General features: G+C 42.1%; 1 protein-coding gene across 9 annotated transcripts in view; it reads right to left on the reverse strand.

Annotated features, from left to right (window-relative positions):
- NEDD4L (NEDD4 like E3 ubiquitin protein ligase) overlaps positions 1-24,076 on the reverse strand; it is a 346,917-nt gene that overhangs the window by 31,824 nt on the left and 291,017 nt on the right. For 8 of the 9 annotated variants that reach the window (XM_082853615.1, XM_082853611.1, XM_082853609.1 and 5 more), the window contains 5 exons: positions 23,199-23,396; positions 17,035-17,112; positions 15,556-15,610; positions 9,840-9,898; positions 456-521 (listed from right to left, as the gene is read on the reverse strand). In XM_082853615.1, the coding sequence (XP_082709741.1) occupies positions 456-521; positions 9,840-9,898; positions 15,556-15,610; positions 17,035-17,112; positions 23,199-23,396 (456 nt within the window). The remainder of the gene's footprint in view (positions 1-455; positions 522-9,839; positions 9,899-15,555; positions 15,611-17,034; positions 17,113-23,198; positions 23,397-24,076) is intronic. The other variant, XM_082853614.1, reaches the window with a different exon arrangement.

Consider the following 24,076-nt stretch of genomic DNA (forward strand, 5'->3'; position numbering starts at 1 on the left):
GGTCTTAATATGTCAAATGTTATAAATTGTATTTTTGTTGTACATGTCATCATTAAAACTGTATTTCTGAATGTAAAGGGACTTGAACATTTTTCGAATTAGGAGCTAGATTTTATTAAATAGGATAGCCATAATTGATTGCATAGGCTTCTCCACAATTTTTCACTAGTTCCTGAATTATTTTATACCTCATAAAAATCATTTCTATTTTTTAATGTATTACATAAGAAATTACCTTCAGGTGATTTGATACGTAATACTCAGTTAATCTTCACTTACCATGTGTGTTAAAAAGAAAATTCAGCTTGAAGATCCAGGTGGATCAAAGTGCAGTGAGAAAAGGAAGGTCATATTTTTAGTATACGCATAACAGTAAGAAACGAGGTGTTCTCAGGGAAGTAATTTGGGTAACTTACAAATGACTAAAACAGCATTTTTGGAAGATATGTACTCACAGGTTTCTTTAATTTCTTCCTAAAGTAGTCATATTTCTGCTTAAATTCTCTGGAGTAAGGAACAGCCTGGAAGACAAATGTATAAATATAGATAATATGAACAACATGTTTGAAATTTTATGTGTACTAAGCCAACGTTCAGAAAATTCCATGAATCATGAACCTTAAAATCGTCACTCTCCATATAACCACTGAAATTTACATAATGTCTATGTAGCACATGCGAACGTTCTAGAAATGATTAAGGTTAATCAGCACTGAATAGGGCTTTCACCCCTGAAAACAACAATACAGATATTCAAGAAATCATTTAGAGGTATTATACATAAACTGAATAGACTTTCCATGTGACTTCTGTCTGAATATGCATCAGGGTACATTGTAATCTTTTTATAGGTTGTAGTTTAGGTAAGTTATTGGCTATCATACTTTAACACACAACTCCAAATGACCTACACTGTCGTCCAGAAAAGACTAATCGTGCTTTAAAAATCTTTGGGAGACGAATAGCCAAAGCAATCTTGAGAAGGAGAAACGGAGCTGGAGGAATCAGACTCCTACACTTGAGACTATATTACAAAGCTACAGTAATCCAGACAGTAAGGTACTAGAACAAAAACAGAAATACAGATCAATGGAACAGGATAGAAAGCCCAGAGATAAACCCACACACATATGGTCACCTTTGATAAAGGAGGCAAGAATATATAATAGCGAAAAGGCAGCCTCTTCAACAAGTGGTGCTGGGAAAACTGGACAGCTACATGTAAAAGAATGAAATTGGAACACTCCCTAACACCATACACAAAAATAAACTCAAAATGGATTAAAGACCTAAATCTAAGGCCAGACACTATAAAACTCTTAGAGGAAAACATAGGCAGAATACTGTACGACATAAATCACAGCAAGAGCCTTTTTGACCCACCTCCTAGAGAAATGGAAATAAAAACAAAAATAAACAAATGGGACCTAATGAAACTTAAAAGCTTTTGCATAGCAAAGAAAACCATAAATAAAACAAAAAGACAACCCTCAGAATGGGAGAAAATATTTGCAAATGAAGCAACTGACAAAGGATTCATCTCCAAAATTTACAAGCAGCTCATGCAGCTCAATATCAAAAAAACAACCCAATCCAAAAATGGGCAGAAGACCTAACTAGACATTGCTCCACAGAAGATATACAGATTGCCAACAAACACATGAAAGGATGCTCAACATCACTAATCACTAGAGAAATGCAAATCAAAACTGCAATGAGGTATCACCTCACACCAGTCAGAATGGCCATCATCAAAAAATCTACAAACAATAAATGCTGGAGAGGGTGTGGAGAAAAGGGAACCCTCTTGCACTGTTGGCGGGAATGTAAATTGATACGGCCACTATGGAGAACAGTATGGAGGTTCCTTAAAAAACTAAAAATAGAACTACCATACGACCCAGCAATCCCACTACTCGGCACATACCCTGAGAAAGCCGTAATTCAAAAAGACACATGCACCCCAATGTTCACTGCAGTACTGTTTACAATAGCCAGGACACGGAAGCAACCTAAGTGTCCATCGACAGATGAATGGATAAAGAAGATGTGGCACATATATACAATGGAATATTACTCAGCCATAAAAAGAAATGAAATTGAGTTATTTGTAGTGAGGTGGATGGATGTCATACAGAGTGAAGTAAGTCAGAAAAAGAAAAAATACCGTATGCTAACACATATATATGGAATCTAAAAAAAAAAATCAAAATTGGTTCTGAAGAACCTAGGGGCAGGACAGGAATAAGGACGCAGACATAGAGAATGGACTTGAGGACACGGGGAGGGGGAAGGGTAAACTGGGACAAACTGAGAGAGTGGCATGGACATGTATACACTACCAAATATAAAACAGATAGCTAGTGGGAAGCAGCCACATAGCACAGGGAGATCAGCTCAGCTCGGTGCTTTGTGACCACCTAGAGGGGTGGGATAGGGAGGGTGGCAGGGAGACGCAAAAGGGAGGGGATATGGGATATGTGTATACATATAGCTGATTCACTTTGTTATACAGCAGAAACTAACACAACATTGTAAAGAAATTATACTCCAATAAAAATGTTAAAAAAAAATCTCTGGGAGAAAAGCAACAAGCAGAAAGGCAAGCGAACTGATACACTTGTCAACAGGAAGAAAACTGGGTAAACAGCATGTTGGAAAAGTCCTCATTTTAGGAGTTGACTATTCAGAGGTCGTGGGCAAGGATTTCTTTAAATCTGGAATGCTGTATCTATGGAGCAGAGTGATGATACCACAGGAGTGAGCTCAGTAACTGAGCTAACATTATTCATAAGTTCTGGAATCTCTTCAGGCAAAGTAATTACGTTTTTATACAGTCATTTAAATATTCGGTACTTGCTATGATGTCAAGTAGCTTACAGTATCCGAGAGTCGGAGCTGTGACTTCAGGCGATGGAAGAGGCTTACAATTTTTTTATGAAGCAGAAAGGATTGCTATGCACACACCTGGATGTAACTGTGACAGCCTCACAGTCAGAACAACTCGTTGCTTTTTAGCGCATACTGTGAATTTGGGCAAGAATACTTCTGCTGATATCATTTTGTGCTACATTAATAAAACATACTGATCCTCTGCAAAGTGTCTCCAGACTCGAAACCTTACACCTTCACCATGCTTACTCCTGACAGGAAAGAGGAGACATGAAGAACAAAAGCTTCCCCCCTTCATACTGTTTTAAGACATGGTCATACAAATAATAAGTAAGGCAAAACAAAAACATGTTACTGGGAGGGAGACGCAAGAGGGAAGAGATATGGGAACATATGTGTATGTATAACTGATTCACTTTGTTATAAAGCAGAAACTAACACACCATTGTAAAGCAGTTATACCCCAAAAAAGGTGTTAAAAAAAAAAGTTACTACTCTCATAGAAAACAATGGTCCTGTCAGTATTTTGCTTTGTAATTCAAGAGCAAAAGACAACATATTTAAGTATCTTAAGAACATTCTAAAGACAATACTACCTACGGTCTGTTCTTAGTTTTTAATTTTTAAGCGAGTCTTCATGTGCCTCTTCACTGAACATTAGATTTGACTACATATCGTACTTATTTTGGGCAGTGTTTAGTCTGATGAAACACTGTAAGAATTCTGCTTCCAGAAAAGGCAGACATTTTATCACTCTCTGGACAACCACCAACCTAAGGAAAAGGATACAATGGTCTGACATAAGCCAATAAAGGCATTATCATGCTTTTTGCTCTGTAGCTTTTTTAGAAGCTACTGTGCGCAACAGGCAATAAGAAATAAATGAATACATAGTGGTAAATGCTAGGTGGAAAAATGATAGAGTTCCTCAGTGGCTGTTTTACATGAGATGGTTGGGGAGGGCAGCTCTGAGAAAGGGAAAATTGAGCAGAAACCAGAATGACAGGAGGGAACAAACCATGACAGGAACCGTGAGTTCTCAAAAGAGGAAAAGTATGTGATGTTCTTAGCTATGATTAACTGTAATAGAAGAAAATTAAGCTGAAAAAAAAAAAAAGATTTCCTTTTATTATCTCATGCCAGCTTCAGAAGACATGACTTCCAGGGCAGACTCGACTGCCAGCTAGCTCTGTGATATAACTTCTCCACTCCGGAATTCCTTTACAGTTAAGCAGAAAGACTTGACTAGTCAAATTTTAAGGCTCTTCCCTTTCCCCAAATCTGTGATTCCCAGCAATTACTTTTTGTTTTTGTTTCCCTGCCTGAAAACATTGAAAAAAGGGTTAAACATTCATCACTGTGAATGCAAGTTCAACTGTCTTAAATGACAAGTTTCCCAAGGAATATATTTCCAAGTGTTGCCCCCCGCCCATGGTATCTCTGCCTTTGTCTGGCATGTAACCTGGTGGGTGCTGACTAGATGTCGGTGGAAATCAGTACTGAGATATTTCTGGTCTTTCTTCTTCTGGGGAATGATGCATGAAAGTTGAGAAATATCCCTCCTCCTCCAATACTCATCTTTTCTCTCTAGGGGTCGTTCTTATGATGGCCTAAGAAGAGTAGGTTTTTATATTCTTCTCCTGAAAAGATTCCAACAACATACCAGGATAAAGACATCCATACGTTGCAGCCTCTGAAGAGAATTACATTCCTGCATTGGACAGGTCAGATTATTTATTCTCTCTTGAAAATCTGGCATCTTATTTTCTTACATGCAATATAATGTGTAAAATAAGCTATTTAAAGAATTAACATATCTGTTGATTAAAGTTGCTCTCTATGAAATATGCTTTCTTTTTTGAACAAAGTGAAAACCTGACATTGTGTTAAGTGGGGTCTAAAGGTTTTCATGCCATTATTGTCCATTACGGACACCAGAGCTCCTTGCAGAGAAGGGCTCAGGCCTGACACGGAGACGTCGGTAAACCCAGCACATCTGGGGCTCTGGCCTGGATTCTGACATGTGCCAAACTTTTGGCAATTAGCTTTCTGAGCTGCTGACAAATTGGGAATCCCAACTTCTTCCCTACCATGCTGAGAGGATGGCTGTAAGTTTCAAAGCAGTTGATTATAAAGTTCTTGAATAAGTATGAAGTGTTACACAAGCGTGAGACAGTGTTCTTGAGTAGCAACTACAAACAGCACTTCATGTTTCTAATGCTTTTAATGGTGATGCTCGTCATACAGAGAGCATACTGACTCACAGTAATGCCACAGAAGGGTCCCCTCGCCCCTAATATGTAGGTACTTTTAAAACTTGGGAGAAAAACTCTAGGTACCAGATATGCAGAAAGACAAAATTAAAGAAGTGGGCTTTGGACCTAGACTTGGGGCTTGGGCTTGGGTTTTTAATCCTCACATGGGGACACAGAGCACGGCCTACAGTCTGTATGACCAGGGGAGTCAGACAGAGTTCCCTGCTTAAGACCTACATCTGAACAGGGTTCAAGAAAATTCTACCCACAGGCCTGGGAGAGTTGCAAGGAAGCTTCCCTTCTATCCAGGATGGTAACCGGAAGAAAAACAAACAGAAAAACCAGACCTCTAATAAATTCAGACTCCCAAGCCTACACCAACGTAGGTAGGAGGTCCATAGTTATAGTAACTAAGGGGGCATAAACCCAAGCTAAGAAGTTACCAGTAAATACAGGTCAGGATGTATAAAAGCTCCATAAAGAAAAAAAATGAAGATGAGCACACACACGCTTAAAAACACAAAATTATAAACTGAACCAGGCAATCAACTACCACTGAGGAGAGTCTACAGACATAACAAGTGGGAGATTTAATGCCCCTAGAAGCAGAGATAATAAAATAATCTAGAAGAGGCGCTGGAACAAATATTTTAAGAATGATTAAAAAGCTGTAAGTACGAATAGAAAAATAAATAAAAGGGAAGAACAGGACCAAATAACAATAACTAAAAAGACCAAGCAAATTGAAAAAGACCAAAGAGAACTTTGAGCAATTAAATCCAGTCACTGAAATAATAGACACAATGAACTGACAGAGTAGATTATAAAAAGCTTAAAAGATAATTAACTGGAAGAGCTGAGCCCACAATAGAGCAATGAGAAAGAAGATGGGAAAGCTAAAAGATAAGGGAGACAGAATGTAAAACTGAATCAAATACCCAACAGGAATTACTGATGCAGATAATAAAAATGGGAAAGGTACAGTATGTGAAGAACTAACTGCAGGGAATTTTCCTGAATAAAGGAGAGACACCATCCCCATATGGAAGAGTCACAATGAATCCAGAGCGGAACAAATATGAAGAAATCCACACTTAGGTTCATGAGAGTAAAACTGCAGAAAATCAAAGACACGGAGAAAAATTCAAAATCACCAGAGAAGAGAGATTTACTCACCAAAAAAAATGACAATTAGTGTGACAACGAGCTTCTCATCATCAGTTATGGAGGCCGGAAGAGACAAAAAAAAAAGTCTCCAAAGTACTGAAGGAAAGAAATTGTTGACTAAGGATTCTATAATCAGCTAAACCATCATTTAACAGAGAGGTAGGTAAGCCCCCCTCTCTCAGACCCTCACTGAAGTTGCCTCCAGAGAAGAGGTTCTCAAACTTGAGTCAGCGTCAGAATCCCTGGGAATGTACGTTAAAACACAGACTGCAGGGCCCACAACCAAAGTTGCTGATTTTCAGCAGGTCTGGGTTGGGAGCCCCAAATTTACATTTCTAGTAAGTTTCTGAATGATGCTGTTGATCTATAGGCCACACTTTGAGAACCATGAACTAGAGGTTAAACTTTATTAAGGAGAAAACTTAACCTGGAGAAAAGTAGATGCAAGAACCAATGGTGGGGACGTGGAAGCAACCGAAGTGTCCATCGACAGATGAATGGATAAAGAAGATGTGGCACATATATATAATGGAATATTACTCAGCCATGAAAAGAAACGAAATTGCGTTATTTGTAGTGAGGTGATGGACCTAGAGACTGTCATACGGAGTGAAGTAAGTCAGAAAGAGAAAAACAAATACCATATGCTAACACATATATATGGAATCTAAGAAAAAAATTGGTTCTGAAAAACCTAGGGGCAGGACAGGAATAAAGACGCAGACGTAGAGAATGCACTTGAGGACACGGGCGGGGGGAAAGGTAAGCTGGGACGAAGTGAGAGAGTGGCATGGACATATATACACTACCAAATGTAAAACAGATAGCTAGTGGGAAGCAGCCACATAGCACAGGGAGATCAGCTCAGTGCTTTGTGACCACCTAGAGGGGTGGGATAGGGAGGGTGGGAGGGAGACAGAAGAGGGAGGAGATATGGGGATATATGTATATGTACAGCTGATTCACTCTGTTATACAGCAGAAACTAACACACCATTGCAAAGCAATTATACTCCAATAAAGATGTTAGAAAAAAAAAGAACAATGGTGGGCAAAGGAATTCGTTTACATGTAAGTAAATTAAACAAGCATTGACTGTTGAAAAAAAGAGAAAATATTAATGATTATTTGGCAAGTTTAAAGACAAGGTAGTTTTAAAATTCCACTGAACAATGGAAAGTAGGAGTGGGAAGAACAGCACTGAAGTTCCCCAAAGTCGTATATTATCCAGGAAAAGAGTAGAGAGTGATTAATTTTGACAAAGGTCAAGTATATTGGTTAAAAATTTTAATGTGAGCACCAAAAGAACAGAAATAGAAAATACAACGTCCAAGCAAGTATAGCAAATGAAAGAAAATAAAGAGTACTCTATCAGTCCAACAGAAAGCAAGAAAAAAGATAAAACAGAGATAGTTAAAGGACAGAAAAGATATACTGGGCAAGTACTAGTGAAGAGAAAGTGAACATAATGACTGACAAAGCCACAGTCACCATGGGAGATTCTGACCCAGCTGACTCGGTTAGATAAAGAAAAGCCAGGAAAAATGTTGTCATGGAAATGGAAAATTTGAACACCACAGGCCTGATGTAACAGACATATATAAAGAACTCTATACCCAGCAAAGACAGAATACACATTCTTTTCAAACACAAAAAGAACATTAACAAAAAATGGCCAAGCCTCCAAAGACGTTTCAAATGTCTGATAATATTCCATAGACAATATTATATGGCCACAATGCAATAAAATCAGAAATCAGTAAGAAACAGGTAAAAACCGTCTCATACTCTCAGAAACTAAAAAGCATATTCTAAATAATTTGTAAGTTAAGGACAGAAAGAAATCATTATGGAAATTACCAAAAATTTAGAACTGAATTAAAACGAAGACCAAATATCTACACTAAGGTAATAATTACCTAAATACACATGCTCTTATTGAAAGAAATACTACCAATAATAAAAAAAAAAGGAGTAAACAAGGCTCTTTTGTTAGTAGAAAACAAAGAAAGAGCTTTCTTCAGGGCAAATCTACCTGGATCTATGATGCTAAATAATTTTCAATAGTGATTATAAAAACTAAGAGTGTTGCATGAAGACATGATCAATAAGCAATAGAAATATTTGAAAAGGCTTCATCATTGTCAAAAGTCTTCTGTTGCTTGAAAACAGCATCGTTTCTTGAATTTACCTTGTTTCTCCTGATGGAGAAGAGAAAATACTCCTCTAACTCATTGTGACTGTGAATGTAACAAAAGGAGCTGTGGTAGTGAAGCAGGTGTTTGTTAAGCTACATGCAGAGGAGCTGACGCCTGTTCTGACCCACGTGGCATTGGGCACTTTGCATCAACCGCTAAGCAAAGCAGCTGGACAAATCCAAATCCAACAAGTAACTAAAGGGATGTCAGGTATCAAGGTGCATTTGCACTGTGTTATCTATCAAGTTTTCAAATGGACCTATAATTCAAAATGTAATTTGAACCAAATCAGATTAAAGCCACAAAATTAGTATTTTAAATATACCTATTGGTGTCTTAGCTCAGCACTTGATATAACAAACTTCCCTTCCTTTAGCTCCTCCAGTTATTAAAAGATTCCCCAATTTGCAATCTTCTGCTCACCCCAGTAGAGTTCCTGCAATTCCAGAGTCTCTCCTTGAACTCATGTAACCACTGACAAAAGACTCTGGAGTATTCCACAGACTCCTTTCAGGTGTTTGATACCAGGTGCCTGCGGACCAGTGCCAGGGTGTCACTCTTCCTTATGAACACACATAAGGGGACTATGAGAAAGTTAGTGGGTCAGCAGAGATAAGATTCTTAACTGCCAGTTCTGGAGTGCAGCTACCCCCTCACCCAAACCTTTGCAGAGTTTTAGAGCCGGAAGAGATTCCGGATCCAATTTAAATTTGTTAGCATACATATACTACCCTTGGCCTCAAGAAACGTTAAAACTCTACAAATACAGGACAAAGTTTTGCTTCATATAAAAAGGAAGAGAGGGGGGCTTCCCTGCTGGCGCAGTGGTTGGGAGTCCGCCTGCCGATGCAGGGGACACGGGTTCGTGCCCCGGTCCGGGAAGATCCCACATGCCGCGGAGCGGCTGGGCCCGTGAGCCATGGCCGCTGAGCCTGCGCGTCCGGAGCCTGTGCTCCGCAACGGGAGAGGCCACAACAGTGAGAGGCCCGCATACCGCAAAAAAAAAAAAAAAAAAAAAAAAAGGAAGAGAGGACATTTTGTTTGTTATACTTTTAATCTACCCTTTTATAAAAGACAAAAGAGAATGTTTAGTTTTGTTACCACTAGCAAACCATTTTCTTTTCCTTTATATTGAAAGCCCTGTGAAAAGGCAAATGCAGCTGTACCTCACCCAGAAATTCCGGGAAGGAGGAGACGGGAGTAATGCTAAATTTCTCAAGGACACCAGTCAGGCCCTTGGCATCAAGGTAAGCAGGAATATACAAGAAATGTGTGTTTAGATGAAACCAAAATATTATACTGAAGAGTCAGAACTTGAGAATACTAACCGGACCAGTAATAGCTGGATTCTGCAGTCTTGGGTCTTCCCACTGAGTAATTTTGCTATCTGGAAATATTTAAAAACAAACACAAAAGCCGGCTTATTAGTTCAATCTATTTCATGTCCAAAATGTTTTAGAAAGAATTATTTCTGGATTTTGCAAAAGTTCCCCCAGTTCCCCATCCTGACTCCCAAGGATAAATAACTTAGTATTTCAGGGTTAGAAGAGAACTATACTCTGTAAGGCAATCTGCACCGCAGCCCCCCATACTGTTTAGTTAAAAACAATCAAAAATGCACAACTAAAGTAAAACCATCTATTCACACTGTTTTGGGCAAGCAATCTGCTGAAATTTCAATTATAAACCCCTGTACCTTCAAGGATTTATAACTTGAGGTTGATTTTCATTTAATTAAAGAAAAGCATAAAAGATTTTAGTTCCCCAAAAGTTAACACACACACATGATTTTTTTCTCATTTCAAATACTCTTTCCTTTGCTTATGGTGTTGCAAACGGCTTTCAATTAAAAAGCTTAAGTTGAACAAATGAATAATCCATGACATGTGTCACTCATAGGCACACGAAAATCAAAACAGCTTAGGCAGTCCAAAAAATGAGAATTAGATATAGCAGAGGAGGATTCCAGAGAAAAGGTTCCCTTTTGGTCAAGCTGGTGAGAAGTGGTTCTTTCTTCCAAATGAGTCAACGTCAATAAGATTAGTAAACGTCACCTATATCACTGCTTCAATGGTGTAGGTGGAAACACACATTAGCTACCTGGATCACTTGGGATTTGTGACTGTGCCTTACTTAAAAAGAGTTTATGCTACTGTGTGTATATATGGGGGGACGCAGGAATGAACTCACACGAAAGATATGGGGAGGGTAGACGGGGAAGAATAGGTTTCTCTCTGGAGTGTTAGGAAATCTAAGCTGGTTTGTAAAAAAGGAAATGATCTGTTTGAGAAGAACAGTCTGTTTTTTTCTGGTATACTTCGTAAGTGGACTGATAAGAATAACTAATAAATTTGGTTTTAATGACTATCCCAGGAATTTTTCGAAGTCTGGTATGATAATTATTTTAACAAAAGCAGTGGTAAAGTTTTAAAATTAAGCTACCAAAGCACATGACGATTCTAGATTCACGCTGGCAGAAAAGCTACAAGAACTGTTTCGACTGTTGCAGAGAACGCTGAAGGACAAAGCAAAAGGTGTTTTTGGGTCCCTTCCTTTGAAGACAGAAGTTTTTGGAAATTAAGAGCTGTTGCTGTGATGCAAAACAGGAGAAAAGGAAATAAAAGAAAAAGAATATAGCTGAGTAAAAGCTGCCTTAGACTATATATATAGACTGGGTACCATCATCAAACCAGAAAATAAATTACCTGCTACCTCCATATGATGACCCCCACATCTGTCCAAACCAGAACCTCAAGCTCCATCCTTGACACCTGCACCTGGATTTCCCCTGGGAAACACCTCAAACCCTCCTCTGCCAGAAGTTGACCCATGATCTTCCACTACCAGAATGGTTCACACAACCCTGTATCCCTTATTAACAGCACCACAGTCCGTCCGCCCACTGTTCAAGTCTGGCACCTGCCATACCCTCCATCCTCGCTTACCTTTCACTCCGGTGGTCACCACCTGTCCCCACCTCTCTGAAAAGGCTTTTTTCCCGAGCGCTCATCTTCTCCCCGGACTACTCTCTAGGTCTCCCTGGCCTCAGTCTCACTCGCCCCCGTTCAAAACTTCCTTTGAAGCTCTGCCCAGGGGATCTCACCCCCGGGCCGAGGGCCTGCGAGCGAAGCCTCACCTGCGGCTCCCCAGCGCTCGCAGCACCCCCGAACCCCCCCTCCCCCACCCCCATCCGTGGGAAAACTGTCTTCCACAAGGCAGGACCCTGGTGCCAAAAAGGCTGGGGACGCCTGCTCTAGAGCACAAACCTGACCGCGTCAGACTCCCTTCTGCACCACCCCTTAGGCGCTCCCGCCTGGCTGCGGAAGGGACCCGAGTCCCCGTACCAGCAGACTCCCTTTGACTTAACGCGGTGTCACGCCAGCCTCATCTGCACACCGGCCGTCTGCAATCCCACTGCGGCTCCTCTGAACACGGTGTCACCTGCACGGCTTCACACACCTGCGCACGCTCTCTCCCTCCTAGAATTGCTCTTTGCTGGGCGTGCCTGGTTAAACCTCACTCATTATTTGGGATCCACCTGAAAAGTTCTACAAGGCTCTTTTGCAGTCTTCTTCCACTGCTGGAGCCCAGACACTCAGCAAGTATTTCTACGTAACAATTGGTTCACTCCCCTAAGGCAACACTTAAATACCTCCTGGCACTCCCTACTAGAACCTAAGCCCCTTGAGGACCAGAAGTGTGTGCTGTTCATCTCCACAGCCCCCTCTCCACCACTTAACACATTTCCCAGCATGTAGCAGGAGCCTGACTTTTTAAATGACCAAATGAAGCTGATGGCGAAAACAGATTCTTTTTAGAACAGTCTAGGCTTTCAGAAGCACATGGTTACAATAATGATCAATTTTGCACTTAAGAATTATCGACATATGACTGTCGGTGGCCAGTTACCCATTTTGTCCTAAAACTTTTGAATCTAAACTTGCTTTTTGTCTTTGAGACATAATATTTGAAATAAAGGGGCGAGAATGAAGTAGAAGAACAAAAAACTCAGTCCATTTAGCTACTATTAACAGGTTTGGTAAGACTGCTGGCAGGAAAGATTAAAACAGGATCTTACAGCATCCCTGGAATTTTATTTTCTAGCTTTGTATATAAACTGCCTGTGGCCAAGTACGCAGTGGCTGGGCATATCGGGTCTTTAAGAAGAACTATGCTATTCCTAAGGGAGGTAGGGATTCAGTTCAAGACCTTCCCATACCCTTTGACACCAGGCTTGAGACATAGGAGCTTTTTGATAAATGTCAATCAAATGAATCTAGAAGTCTAAAGAGCAGATTAGTATTGAGCATTCATGCTCTTCTGAAATTAAATCTTTAACATTTTTAACCTTGAAAATGTCTCACTTCTCAAGAATTTATGAAGGAGAAAATTAAAAAAACCTAACGAATTAGGAGACAAGCGCACTGCTGCCTTTTATATTCAGTCTGCAGTCACATGCCCCAGCAAAGTGGAAGACGGATGACTGAGCACCTTACAAGATGGCTGCTTTCACGGTCAAATGGTGTAGTAGGGATGGCCTGGCTTCTGTCCTGCAGGCAGCAGGAGAGCAAAATGAGATGCTGAATTTTGCTAGAAATAAGATTTGGGAAAAATATTTAGAAGCAGAGACTCGTTCGGAAGGTAAGGAAATTCCAGGTAATGAAACCCATTTTGGAGTGGGTTTGAGTACCTGATACAGCGTCTTAAAAAAGACAGATATGCTTCGTTTTTCAGAGACTGGAATTTGTTTTTTTAAAAAAGGCATATGAATTGAACTCTGTTTCATTGATATGTACACTGCTCTATTGCTTTCCACTGAATAAACCTTGATGAATTAGGGAGACCTGGCAGAAATGTTACATTGTCAGCTAATGAGGCTCTCCGATACAGACCTTTTTCTTACACAGCCTTTGGTCATTTAATTTACACTGTATTTGGTTAAGAGAACTTCTCAGTAGAGTTGAGCAAAGGCAGATTTTAATCTCCACGTAAAGGATCACAGATCTCACACTGGCACAGCTCAGATCAACAAGGCTCTGTACGTGGTCTATATCCTATCGTTTGATTCCCAGGAGTGAAGAGGGGGAGCCTCCCAAGTGCTGTGTGGTCTGGAAAAGAGGAATGGGGGATGTCTGAGAGGAGCTTGGAGGGACTGATTAGGAATAAGGGAAACACCCAGGCATTTAGCAAGGAACCACCCTTTCCCATCGCCTGGAACACAGGAGCTGGGCAGGCCTGAGGCTGGAGGCACGGCTGCTGTTGCCTCTCAAGGCAGGTTCTCTCCACTTTCCAGCCAAGGGCATCGACTTCCTAACACAACACCGGCACCACTGGCCCTCCGTGAATGGACTCCGAGTCACCATTTAACAAGCATTTACCGCCTATTACACTAGGTCTATGCACGCCTACAGAAGAACAGTCCATGATTTTTCTAATTTCTAATGTATACTAGGATAGCCCTTTGCAATCGTGTTTTTCTTGTTTCTGGGTCCTTACAGTACATCAAGAACATTTCATGAAGTTCTTTTTCAGGTTGACCTGACATCAGACCACCAGCCGGAACATGGCCACAATGTTGTGTGAAGTACTCTCCGTGTGGCGGACCAAGGCTGTGTTACCGGTTAAGACCTTCCTTTAATAAAATGCTCATTATTACTCGTACCTCTCTTTGAAAACTGAAATTGTAATGCATGAAAAAACTGAAAAGGAAACTTTTGTTTTTAGTGGGAAAAAGGCAGTGTGACTCCTCTTCTATTTCGGCAAATTCTGCTGAGAAAGAGAATTATAACTAGCACAGGAAGGAAGGAAGTGGGGGTACCCGCATATGGTAAAGCATTTATGGCAGCAGTTCTATGCTCACTGTAAAATTCTGGAACGTAGGCAAGAATCAGCATTTTCACTGGTCGAAGACAAAAACTAGGCCTATGTACTTTGAACTATCTAATTTTAAGCAAGGGTAACCCACACCCCTAAATACACCCAGGACTTCTACTTTTGGTTTAATTCTGAATTGTTGGGCTTCTTGCTTACTTCGATTTCTAAAAACCCCTCAATCTCCCGTGCCTGAAAGCGAAGGTGTCTCTACCATGCACTGGTCGCTTAGGAACCCAGGAAGAGGCCCTGAAATGAGAGACAGTGACAGGCCCCACCCACATGAGGACCCCTCGAGGCCACGCTTCCCGGTCAGCTCAGCAACATGCTTAACTAACCAATGCAATCAGTTAAGAAAACGTGAGGCTGGGAAAGCCGGTGTAGACTTAATGCTCACGTTTATGAACCAAATGAAAACAAAGATAAATATATTCCACCAGATCACACGCGTATGTGAACTTTAAATCTACTTGAAGACGTCTTTTCAATATACATTTTCAGAAGTTTTAAGGGATATACTAATATGATCCCATGGAGAAAATGTCACTTCAACAAGGGGGAAAAAAAAAAAAACAACAACACTGGCTAAAAGCAAACCTTTATTAGTTTAACTTTTAGTTGGCATGAGAAACCACACATTTATTCATAGGAGCTGGAGCAAATGTCTGCAGCAAATATAATTTCAAGAAAAGAACTGCACATGTATTAGTGTGTTGGGTGCAGGGAAACATGCTGTGAATAGAAAATAAGTCAGAACGGGCATCTTGCCCTGAGACCTCTGCAGCCAGCTTTTAAAAAACGTAGCGGCTGCTTCAAGCACTGCTCATACACAGATTTCTGACATAATCATCACTTCTAATCTTATTTTCTATTACCAGAGTGTATTTATTAAAAGCGCAAAAGTCAAGGGGTCATCAATCAAAAAAAATTTTTTTAATTAAAAAAAACAGTTAATAGGTCACAAGGTCAAACTGGAATGGGCTACTTTAAAGCAAACTGGGGTGAATGCACAGTACCGTACGAGGGCACTGAGTCTCTGGTATCATCCTCGCCACATAACACCTGGCTGCCTAGACAAACAGTAAAATGACACAGCTTTCACTGTCATATCTGAATTACCCTCATCCTCCCTTCACCTGCAACACCTATGCGTCCATAACAGCACCTACTTACTATGATCAATGTAAAACGTTCGGCCATCCAAGTGAATTCTTTCTTCCCAACCAGGCTGGTATCAGGGGAAGAGAGGAAGAGAAGACAAACGTTAGCCAGCAGTTCCAAAATCAAAGGCAAAAGGTAAAGACTCTAGGACACCTTCTTACTCTTCTCCCCTGGGGTACATTTTTACATAAAGAATAAACTAAATGGAAACATTTCAAATGAACTCACTCAAATGACAACACCCAGCAACACACTTTAGCACATGTTCTACAGTCTCAGATGCACTCACTGTATGATGAACAAGAAAAACAGGGGTTATTATTTCAAAAGCTTCAAAGGGAAACCCCAGCACACTGTGAAACAGTTGAGCCTGGGGCTGAATAGCTCATTTAATTAAATGAGTCTTTATTGAGTACTAAAGGGAGGATGAAGGGTGATATAAAATGTGAGAGACTGACGCTTTAACTCATGTCATCAGGTGGTTGAACAATCGAATACGGAAATCCTCTGCTGTGAACTCTCACTACTCAGGAACCAGACTTGGATAATTTTTCCAAGATCAGGCTGGTATGCTTTCATGATCTGAACTGTGCCTACTTGTTACCTGAAAGTCAAGAATCCAACAGATCTAGACAACCTGCAGTCTTTCACTTACTAAACTCTCTCTCCAGTCTCTCCCCAGGCTCCTTCCATCTAAACCCCGGAACCAAATATTTGGAGGGTGTGGGGTATTTGTGTAACCTGATGAATAAAGACTGCACCCTAATCTTTCTAGCTTCAAATTTTGCTGTAATATACCATAGACAAGGCAACAGAAAGGTTCTTGGAAAACAAACGCCCAAAAAATTCCCAGCACCCTTCCATTTCCGTCCCACCTTTCTAGCCTGTCAGGGTTTTTAAAAAACTGGGGGTGGGTCCACACGAAAGCATGTGTGAAGGTTCCATTCAAAATCTAACTTGGAGTAAATAGCTTGACTCTCACTCAGGCCCCCAAAGAGAACAAACTAATAAAAAATTAGATTTATAAACAGTCGCTGACAAGGGAGAAAAATTTAAAACATCTGCTGGATAAATGACTTATAGAAACCTTCTGTGATTACGTACGCCCTTTTCTTCCACTTTTTAAAACATTTTTGTTCCTATGACTAAATCAGCAAGCAATATGGATGGAAATTAGCTGGTTGCTAAGTTACAAAATAAGTGTGTGCTGCTTAAACTGTCACCTGTAGAGAATGCCTCGTCCATCATCCTAGTTGCAAGGTCTACCTTTCACTAGCAGTCAGCCATTCAGAAACCTCTTTCAGAAGAGCTAGGTGTGGTGTGAACTGTAGCTATCAGTTCAGTCACACACCCGATTCTATTAAGAAATGACAGACCAAGGGGACTCAAAACGCCTGGAGAAAGAGAAGGTCACAGGGCTTCCCTATCAACACTGGGCCCATGAATGAGTAAACATTTTCAGACTGGTCCGTGTGTCTCCAGTGTACTCACAGGAAGAGGGCCAAGGTCATTGGGGTTTAAAGATGCCTTTGACCGCATATGCACTGGAAATTTCAGGCGTGGGTCTTCCTGCAAGAAAAATGTAAGAGGCAGATGTTAGGAGTGATCTCTGTGAGCGGTACTGGTCCTCCCCTTCTGGAGGTGTGTGTTCCACAGCAAGCAGGTTGCCTGTGTGTTTGGGGTGGGGGGCTGCTGCAGTGGGGAGTGGAGGACCCCACCTCCGTACAGGAGGCCTGGCTGACCATCTCTCCAAAAAGATTCTACTCTTCCTCCTTGAACTTGATGAAAGGAGGAGAGTAAGAATGTTTAAGTAAAAGGTTAACCATTTCCCCAAGACCCTGAGCAGGTGAAGAGGAAGAACGTTCCAGCAGTGATGTTACCATGGAGACCAGAGTAGAGGATGCCAGTGAAGATAAGGAGGATGTACTCCACAGAGAGGGAGTGAGGACACGGTCGGACAGCTCCCTGTGGACCCTGAGCTCGGGCTGAGGGCAGCTAGCCTGTTAGAAACACCCATTCCATCAGCACTTGCATCTGCTGTTGCTCCCTTCCACCCTCTCTTGAGCCGAAGCCGAAAATCTGAATCTGGTTTGACTGTCCAGGCACGTCCTGCCCCAGAGTTAGTCGGCAACATCAGAGTGGCATCCCAATGAGAGAACTTTACTGGGATTCTTGATCAAGTTCCACAAATTAGATCTTAAAAGTTTAGGGCTTCCCTGGTGGCACAGTGGTTGAGAGTCCGCCTGCCGATGCAGGGGACGCGGGTTGGTGCCCCGGTCCGGGAGGATCCCACATGCCGCGGAGCGGCTGGGCCCGTGAGCCATGGCCGCTAAGCCTGCGCGTCCGGAGCCTGTGCTCCGCAACGGGAGAGGCCGCAACAGGGAGAGGCCCGCGTACCGCAAACAAAACAAAACAAAACAAAAAGTTTACAAAATCTTTTTCTTAAGGGATATGCTTCATAAGATACCACACAGAACCAATGACAGCAAAATACATACTCTGCCATCTTGGGTCATGCTTTATAACTTACAAATAACAGTCAGGTATGTGATCTTGCAACCACCCTGTTATGGGGGTTGGATACGTAATCTCTGCTCCTTTAGATGAGGAAACGGAGTCTCACAGAGAACGAGAACTTGCCCAGAGGTTCTGGTTTACAGTCTGGCAGCTGTCTTTCACTTACACAGACCCAATTAAAATGCAGTGTAACTCAGAGAATCCCTATTTGAAACTCAAAAGATTAGAAAACAAAATGATAAAACTCAGAATAACACATTATTAACCAAAGAAGCCTAAGGTAATAAAAAACAAAACAAAAAACTCCCTAAAACCTTAAAAAAAAAACCCTTTGTTTCATTAATGTTAAAGCCTTTGTTGCTGTCAAACTACTAAAAGGTTTTCTGCCTCAGCATTTTCCCAAGTCAGCAAGAAAACGAAATAGTTGGTATAAAACTGGGAAAATAAAAAACCTCACTTTTGTTTGGATATGAAATTACATATGATTATATACCAAGACTGTATTAAACATCTCCTAGATTACAGAGAGTGACAGCTAACGGCTATGGGGTTTTCTTTGGGGGTGATGCAAACGGCCTGGAACTGATTATGGTGATGGTTGCACACATGTGTGATGGTCTAAAAATCATTCAGTTGTATTATTTTAAATGGGCGAACTGTATGGTATGTGCATTATACCTCGATAAAGCTTTAAAATTATTTTCCCCAAGTTTACAGTCTAAACCATTAGTATCAAGGGGTAGTAACAAAGTGATAGATTTCTGGAGCTGGCAAGAACGACAAGAATCATACGCATACAAATCAACCTTTGCTCATTAGAGGCATAAAATAGTCCAGTATTCTGTAGTATACTGGAACACCTACAGTGTAAACAGATATGCTAGGTAGATTTAGGATTTAGAAGGTCTAAAAAGCTGATAACCTGGTAAACATCTGTGACCGCTTGGCCATGGACCAAGGAAAACCTTAGAGCCCCGAACCCCACTAAAGCTACCTAAGGCCATCTCTGGGCTGGCCCAGGTAATGCCGCCACTGCAGGGGAAGCTTGGGCAGACCACAGCCACTGCTCACGATGGGATGAGAGAAAGGCTGAGGCTGCTATTCCACGGGTGAGGACAGGGGCTTCTGCATGCTGTGGGCGAGGCCAGCCATGCCTTGGAATCACACACACAGGCTACTGTGAAAGACAATCGGCCCTTTTGGTAAAGAGCTGGTGATTGAAAGGAAAAAAAAAAAAAAAGCTGAAATTAAAGAAAAGTGACAGGGGCGTAGGAGAAGGAGCATGAGGCATAAAGTAAATTCAGTTTCGCAGGCCTGCTAACGTGGCCTTGCACGGAAACCCGGAATTCACAGAATGTGAGGGCTGGAGGCCCCTGGGGGTCACGTGATTTTATTATACCAACAAAAATCACAATAATGGCAGCAGCTGCCATCCATCAGGCTCTGCAGGCTGAGCCTGGGGGGCAGCACGGAACCCAGCCTCCCACGGAATCCCCTGAGTGACAGAGGGGCAGCTAGACGAGCGGAGAAGGGCAGCCAAGGCCCCACAGGACTGGGACAGCTTTAGGAATGACAGTCAGCTGGAATCCTAATGAGGTCTCAAACGATACACATGTGAATGAGTGAAATACACAACACACTTGGCTGTTCCTCCCTTTCCTCAGCATAGTAGGAGCACTTCTTCGCAATTATACCAGTATTTAGCAGCTGCTTCCCACAGTTACAGCTGAAAGCGTTTTTAAACAGAAGGCAAAGATCAACATCTTATTTAATTAAAAAAAAAAAGGCTTTGGGGCTTCCCTGGTGGCGCAGTGTTTGAGAGTCCGCCTGCCGATGCAGGGCACACGGGTTCGTGCCCCGGTCCGGGAAGATCCCACATGCCGCGGAGCGGCTGGGCCCGTGAGCCATGGCCACTGAGCCTGCGCGTCCGGAGCCTGTGCTCCGCAACGGGAGAGGCCACAATAGTGAGAGGCCTGCGAACTGCAAAAAAAAAAAAAAGAAAAAAAGAAAAAAAGGCTTTGGGGACTTCCCTGATGGTCCTGTGGTTAAGACTCTGCGCTTCCAGTGCCGGGGGCACAGGTTCGATCCCTGGTAGGGGAACTAAGATACCACATGCCGCTCAGCACCCCCCCCCCCCCAAAAAAAAGGTTTCTTCGTGGAATCATTTAAAAATATATAAAATATGGGCATGCTGGCTAGCTGAAAAGACAACTGTGCTTTTTCGATCCTGGAAGGGAACAACCACCAGGGCTAGACTACAGTGAGTTTTATTAGTTTGGACCTGGGTAGAAAACAAACCTGAAACTTAACTGAGGTATAATCTTTGTTGCCACAAAAATAAGCCAAGGCTTTGTCCTGTAAAAGACATAAATATACTCTTACACACATGCTTTGAGCTGCTTCCTCAGCAGAAGGAATGAATGCATGAGTTAAGCCCTCCTGTAATCTCTCCCCAGCTCCCCGGTCTCTGCCGTGCATCCACAGCCCGCCTGACCCAGGTGGGGACAAAGTGATGCCCATCTGCTGTGTCAGACTTTATTCCTGATAGACGGCTGGCACACGGCCTCCATTATTTGTGTGTGCGAGAGGCCGTGTTTTATAAATAGACTTCAAAGGGAATTTTCCTCTATCAATGTATACGAGGGAAATGCTGGCCTGAACACTTTCCTGCTTCTGGTTAGTGCAGGAATCAAGAGGACACAGGGTGCTGGGGGAAGAAGTACAATTTTCATTATTCTCAACCTGTCTGACCAATTTTTTTTTTTTTCCTTTTCCTATGATAATGCTCAAATCTAAGAACAGCTGTTCTCTCTTATTTGTTCTCTCTTTAAAAAACAAAGCAAACCCCAAACAAGGTCAACACAGGTTTTAAGCCGAAAATTATCTTTACAGTTCTCTCCATCCTTCCACCTTTTGTCAAATAAACAAGCAATTTAGAGCCTGCGTTCCACAGCGAGAATTTTGTATGGGCCTTTGTTTAGCAGGGATAACGCGGCTGTGTCAGCACATCCGAATTTAGAGGAGAAGCGTGGCGGTTTGTGGAATTCCCAGTTGTTACCTTAAGGATTTTCAACGACAGCAGCAGCAACAAAATGTTGTTTTAACCAATTAAAAATTTAAATCAGTGAATCACAAGTATCTGGTGGAAAGGGGCAATTGAAAATTGAAACTGGGTTTCACTCAGCACCAATGCAGGCAATAAATAAAGCTGGTGCTATTTTAAATAAAATCTGCCCAGCTGCAATTACACTGCAGCTGTGGTGTGAAAGGCTGTGAAAAGGTTAGGGGATTTGATTACTAAGCTAGTTCAAATGACTAAAATCATAGCTTATGTTGGCAAGCCACAGGGGCCGCACACACGAATCCAGCTCCTTTTACAATATTTACCCCCGATTTCTGGAGCTCCCATTCCTGGCTGAGGAACAGAAATCCCAGCAGTGCTGTAGTAAGTAGAAATGGGTACACCAGCAGGACTGCTACAGGTTCTATGTCCACGAGGGAGAAAAGGTTTTCACACCAATCTCTCTCACTCTATTTCCCAAGGAGCGACCTATCTTTTACTCTCATCTTGCCAGAAACCTGTAATCTTATCTTCAAAGCTACATGTTATCATATAGGCCTTAGCAGTAGTGACGCGTTTACCAAATGAATGTTACCAGATCTGGATGATAAATTCTCTTGGCAGGTTATTCCTTTACTTCAAAATTGGAGTGGCTCTCACTACGGGGTGTTGGGAAATGCGTGGGAGCTTTTGGGTTGTCACTAGGATAGGGGTTGGGGGGGGCGGCGACAGTGGCTATTAGGATGCAGTGGCAGAGCCAAGGGTGTTAAACGTCTTGCAAATAACAGGCACAGTCCTGCCCCAAATGCTAAGATTGTCCTCGTGAAGACACACTGTACCACGATCCATGAGGTCTGAGAGAGTCTGCTGGGCCATCGAATCCAATTCTCAAGGGACTGAATTACCATCACACCACGGGCAAAGTGTAAGTGACAGTCCAGACCGTTTGGGTCCAGGTCTCTTCCTTAACACGATACTGCTGTTCTTTCAACTGGGTATACTTGGTGTCTACGCTAGAAATGGGAATTTAAAGCATGTGTTCACTCTTGGTCCAAGACCACAGAGCTAGGGCCAGTGACAATCACCGAAACTCAACCAGCTTTCACATACCATCAGTTCTGAGTAAGTAGCCCAGAGGACAGAAAGACTTGAGTTACGCTTGGTGCCCAGAAAATCAGATGGGGATATAAGGGAGAGGAAGGCAAACAGACCTTCGGTAGCATCAGAAACAGAAACATGAGGACGCAGTTCAGGTAATCACTGGTCTAGAGACCGCTGAGTAGAAAGATACCATGACTTTTAAAAGAACTCTATGCTACATTAAATGAGCCACCACTGACTCCCCTGAAGAAATGAAGAGTGAACACAGGAACATAAAGATACGCATAGGTACTTTTCATTAATCTCATTTTTCTCAGGTTAAAACAACACACGGATTCTCTCTCATGCATGATTCAGGGGCACATGGAAGAGCCCTGTGATAAGAAATAACCCACTGTGATAAGATGTTCACAAAAAAGAGCTATCAAATTTACCAAGTCTTTAGTATACCTCCTGATCCACAATGAAAAGAAAGTAATGTAGCACAGAGTATAAAATACTTATCTGATGTAAACAGTAAAAACTAAAATGATACATCAAATAAAAATAAAGATGGGTAATGTCAACACAGATGCAAAAAGAAAGTGACAAAGAAACATCACTTCTAAAAAGATTAGAATTCCTAATAAGGTTACAGCATCCTGAGATGGGAAGCAGTAACATCAAAATCCTAGCTATATGGAGCACTACCTTTTTCATTCCATATGTGGTAAATTGTCACAACTGGAGCTTTCCTGGAGTGCTCTGAAGAAAAGGCACCAGTACCAAAGGTGGCCATTAGCCTGTGCCCGTAAGTCACCTGCTCCCCGCCAGCCCCCATGTGCGGAGTCTAGACCAAGCTGAGAAGACCCTCTGGGGACATGCTTCACTGCCAGGAAATTTCTCTGCAAGAACCATGGATACCGGGTAAGGAAATAAAGGAATGAATGCCAGACCTCAGGATGAAAATGGAGCCAAATAAAAGTAGCGACCTTACCCATGTTGTAGTCTTTGTGTTATGGTCAATGAAGAAGGGCCGGCCGTTGGGCGCTATCCTCATTTCCCAGCCGGGCGGCAGGAAGCTCTGTGTGACTTTGTGTTGTGGTTTGGGGGAGTTGTAAGGTGATGGCTGTGGGGACTGTGGATTGGAAAGGGTATCTTTCACAGCCCGACGTATGGGTGAATCCTTGGCACCCTAAGGAATAATAATGAGCATTAGAAGTCTTACCAGGTGCTAGTCCAGAGGGGTCAACATGTACCTGGGGGTCACGGAACACTCCTCTTTGAAGAGGGACAACAGGGAAGCTCCTAAAAAACCTGCTTGGTTTACTTTTAAAATTAATCTAACTGTAAGGTTTTTCTACTGGTTAAACACACAACAATATGAAGTACGTGTAGCCACCATCCTTTGACAGCTACTTGGTATGTACCCAAAATACTGTTCTGTAGTGAGCATTACGGACGGGGATTTTACAGAAGGTGGAGAAGAACATGCCCCTGCTCTCAATGAGCTCACAGTCTAACGAAGAGGGACTGGCAATTTTTAGAGCAGAAAAGAAAAACCTCTATCAATCGAGACAGCCACCCGGAATTGCATAGTTTTTACCCAGGACATTTACATCACAGTTCGGAGGAGATATCGCCCATTCCCATTTATCAACATCTTCAACCCGGGCATGGAGAAGCCCGCAGCCATCTCTAAGATGCAGTCACGTTTAGAACTTCAAAGGTTTCGTCTCTGGTATTTGTGATGTTAAGGGATGTCCCTAAAACCACACAAACAGGAGGGCGCAAAGCAGATGCCCAGCAGTGACTCAGAGACGCAAACAGGCATCAGAAACACGGAGGCTGATACAATGGAAGACCTCACGGTCG

Source organism: Leucopleurus acutus, assembly GCF_964270905.1.
Source record: "Leucopleurus acutus genome assembly, chromosome: 13".
NCBI classification, from domain to species: Eukaryota; Metazoa; Chordata; class Mammalia; order Artiodactyla; family Delphinidae; genus Leucopleurus; species Leucopleurus acutus.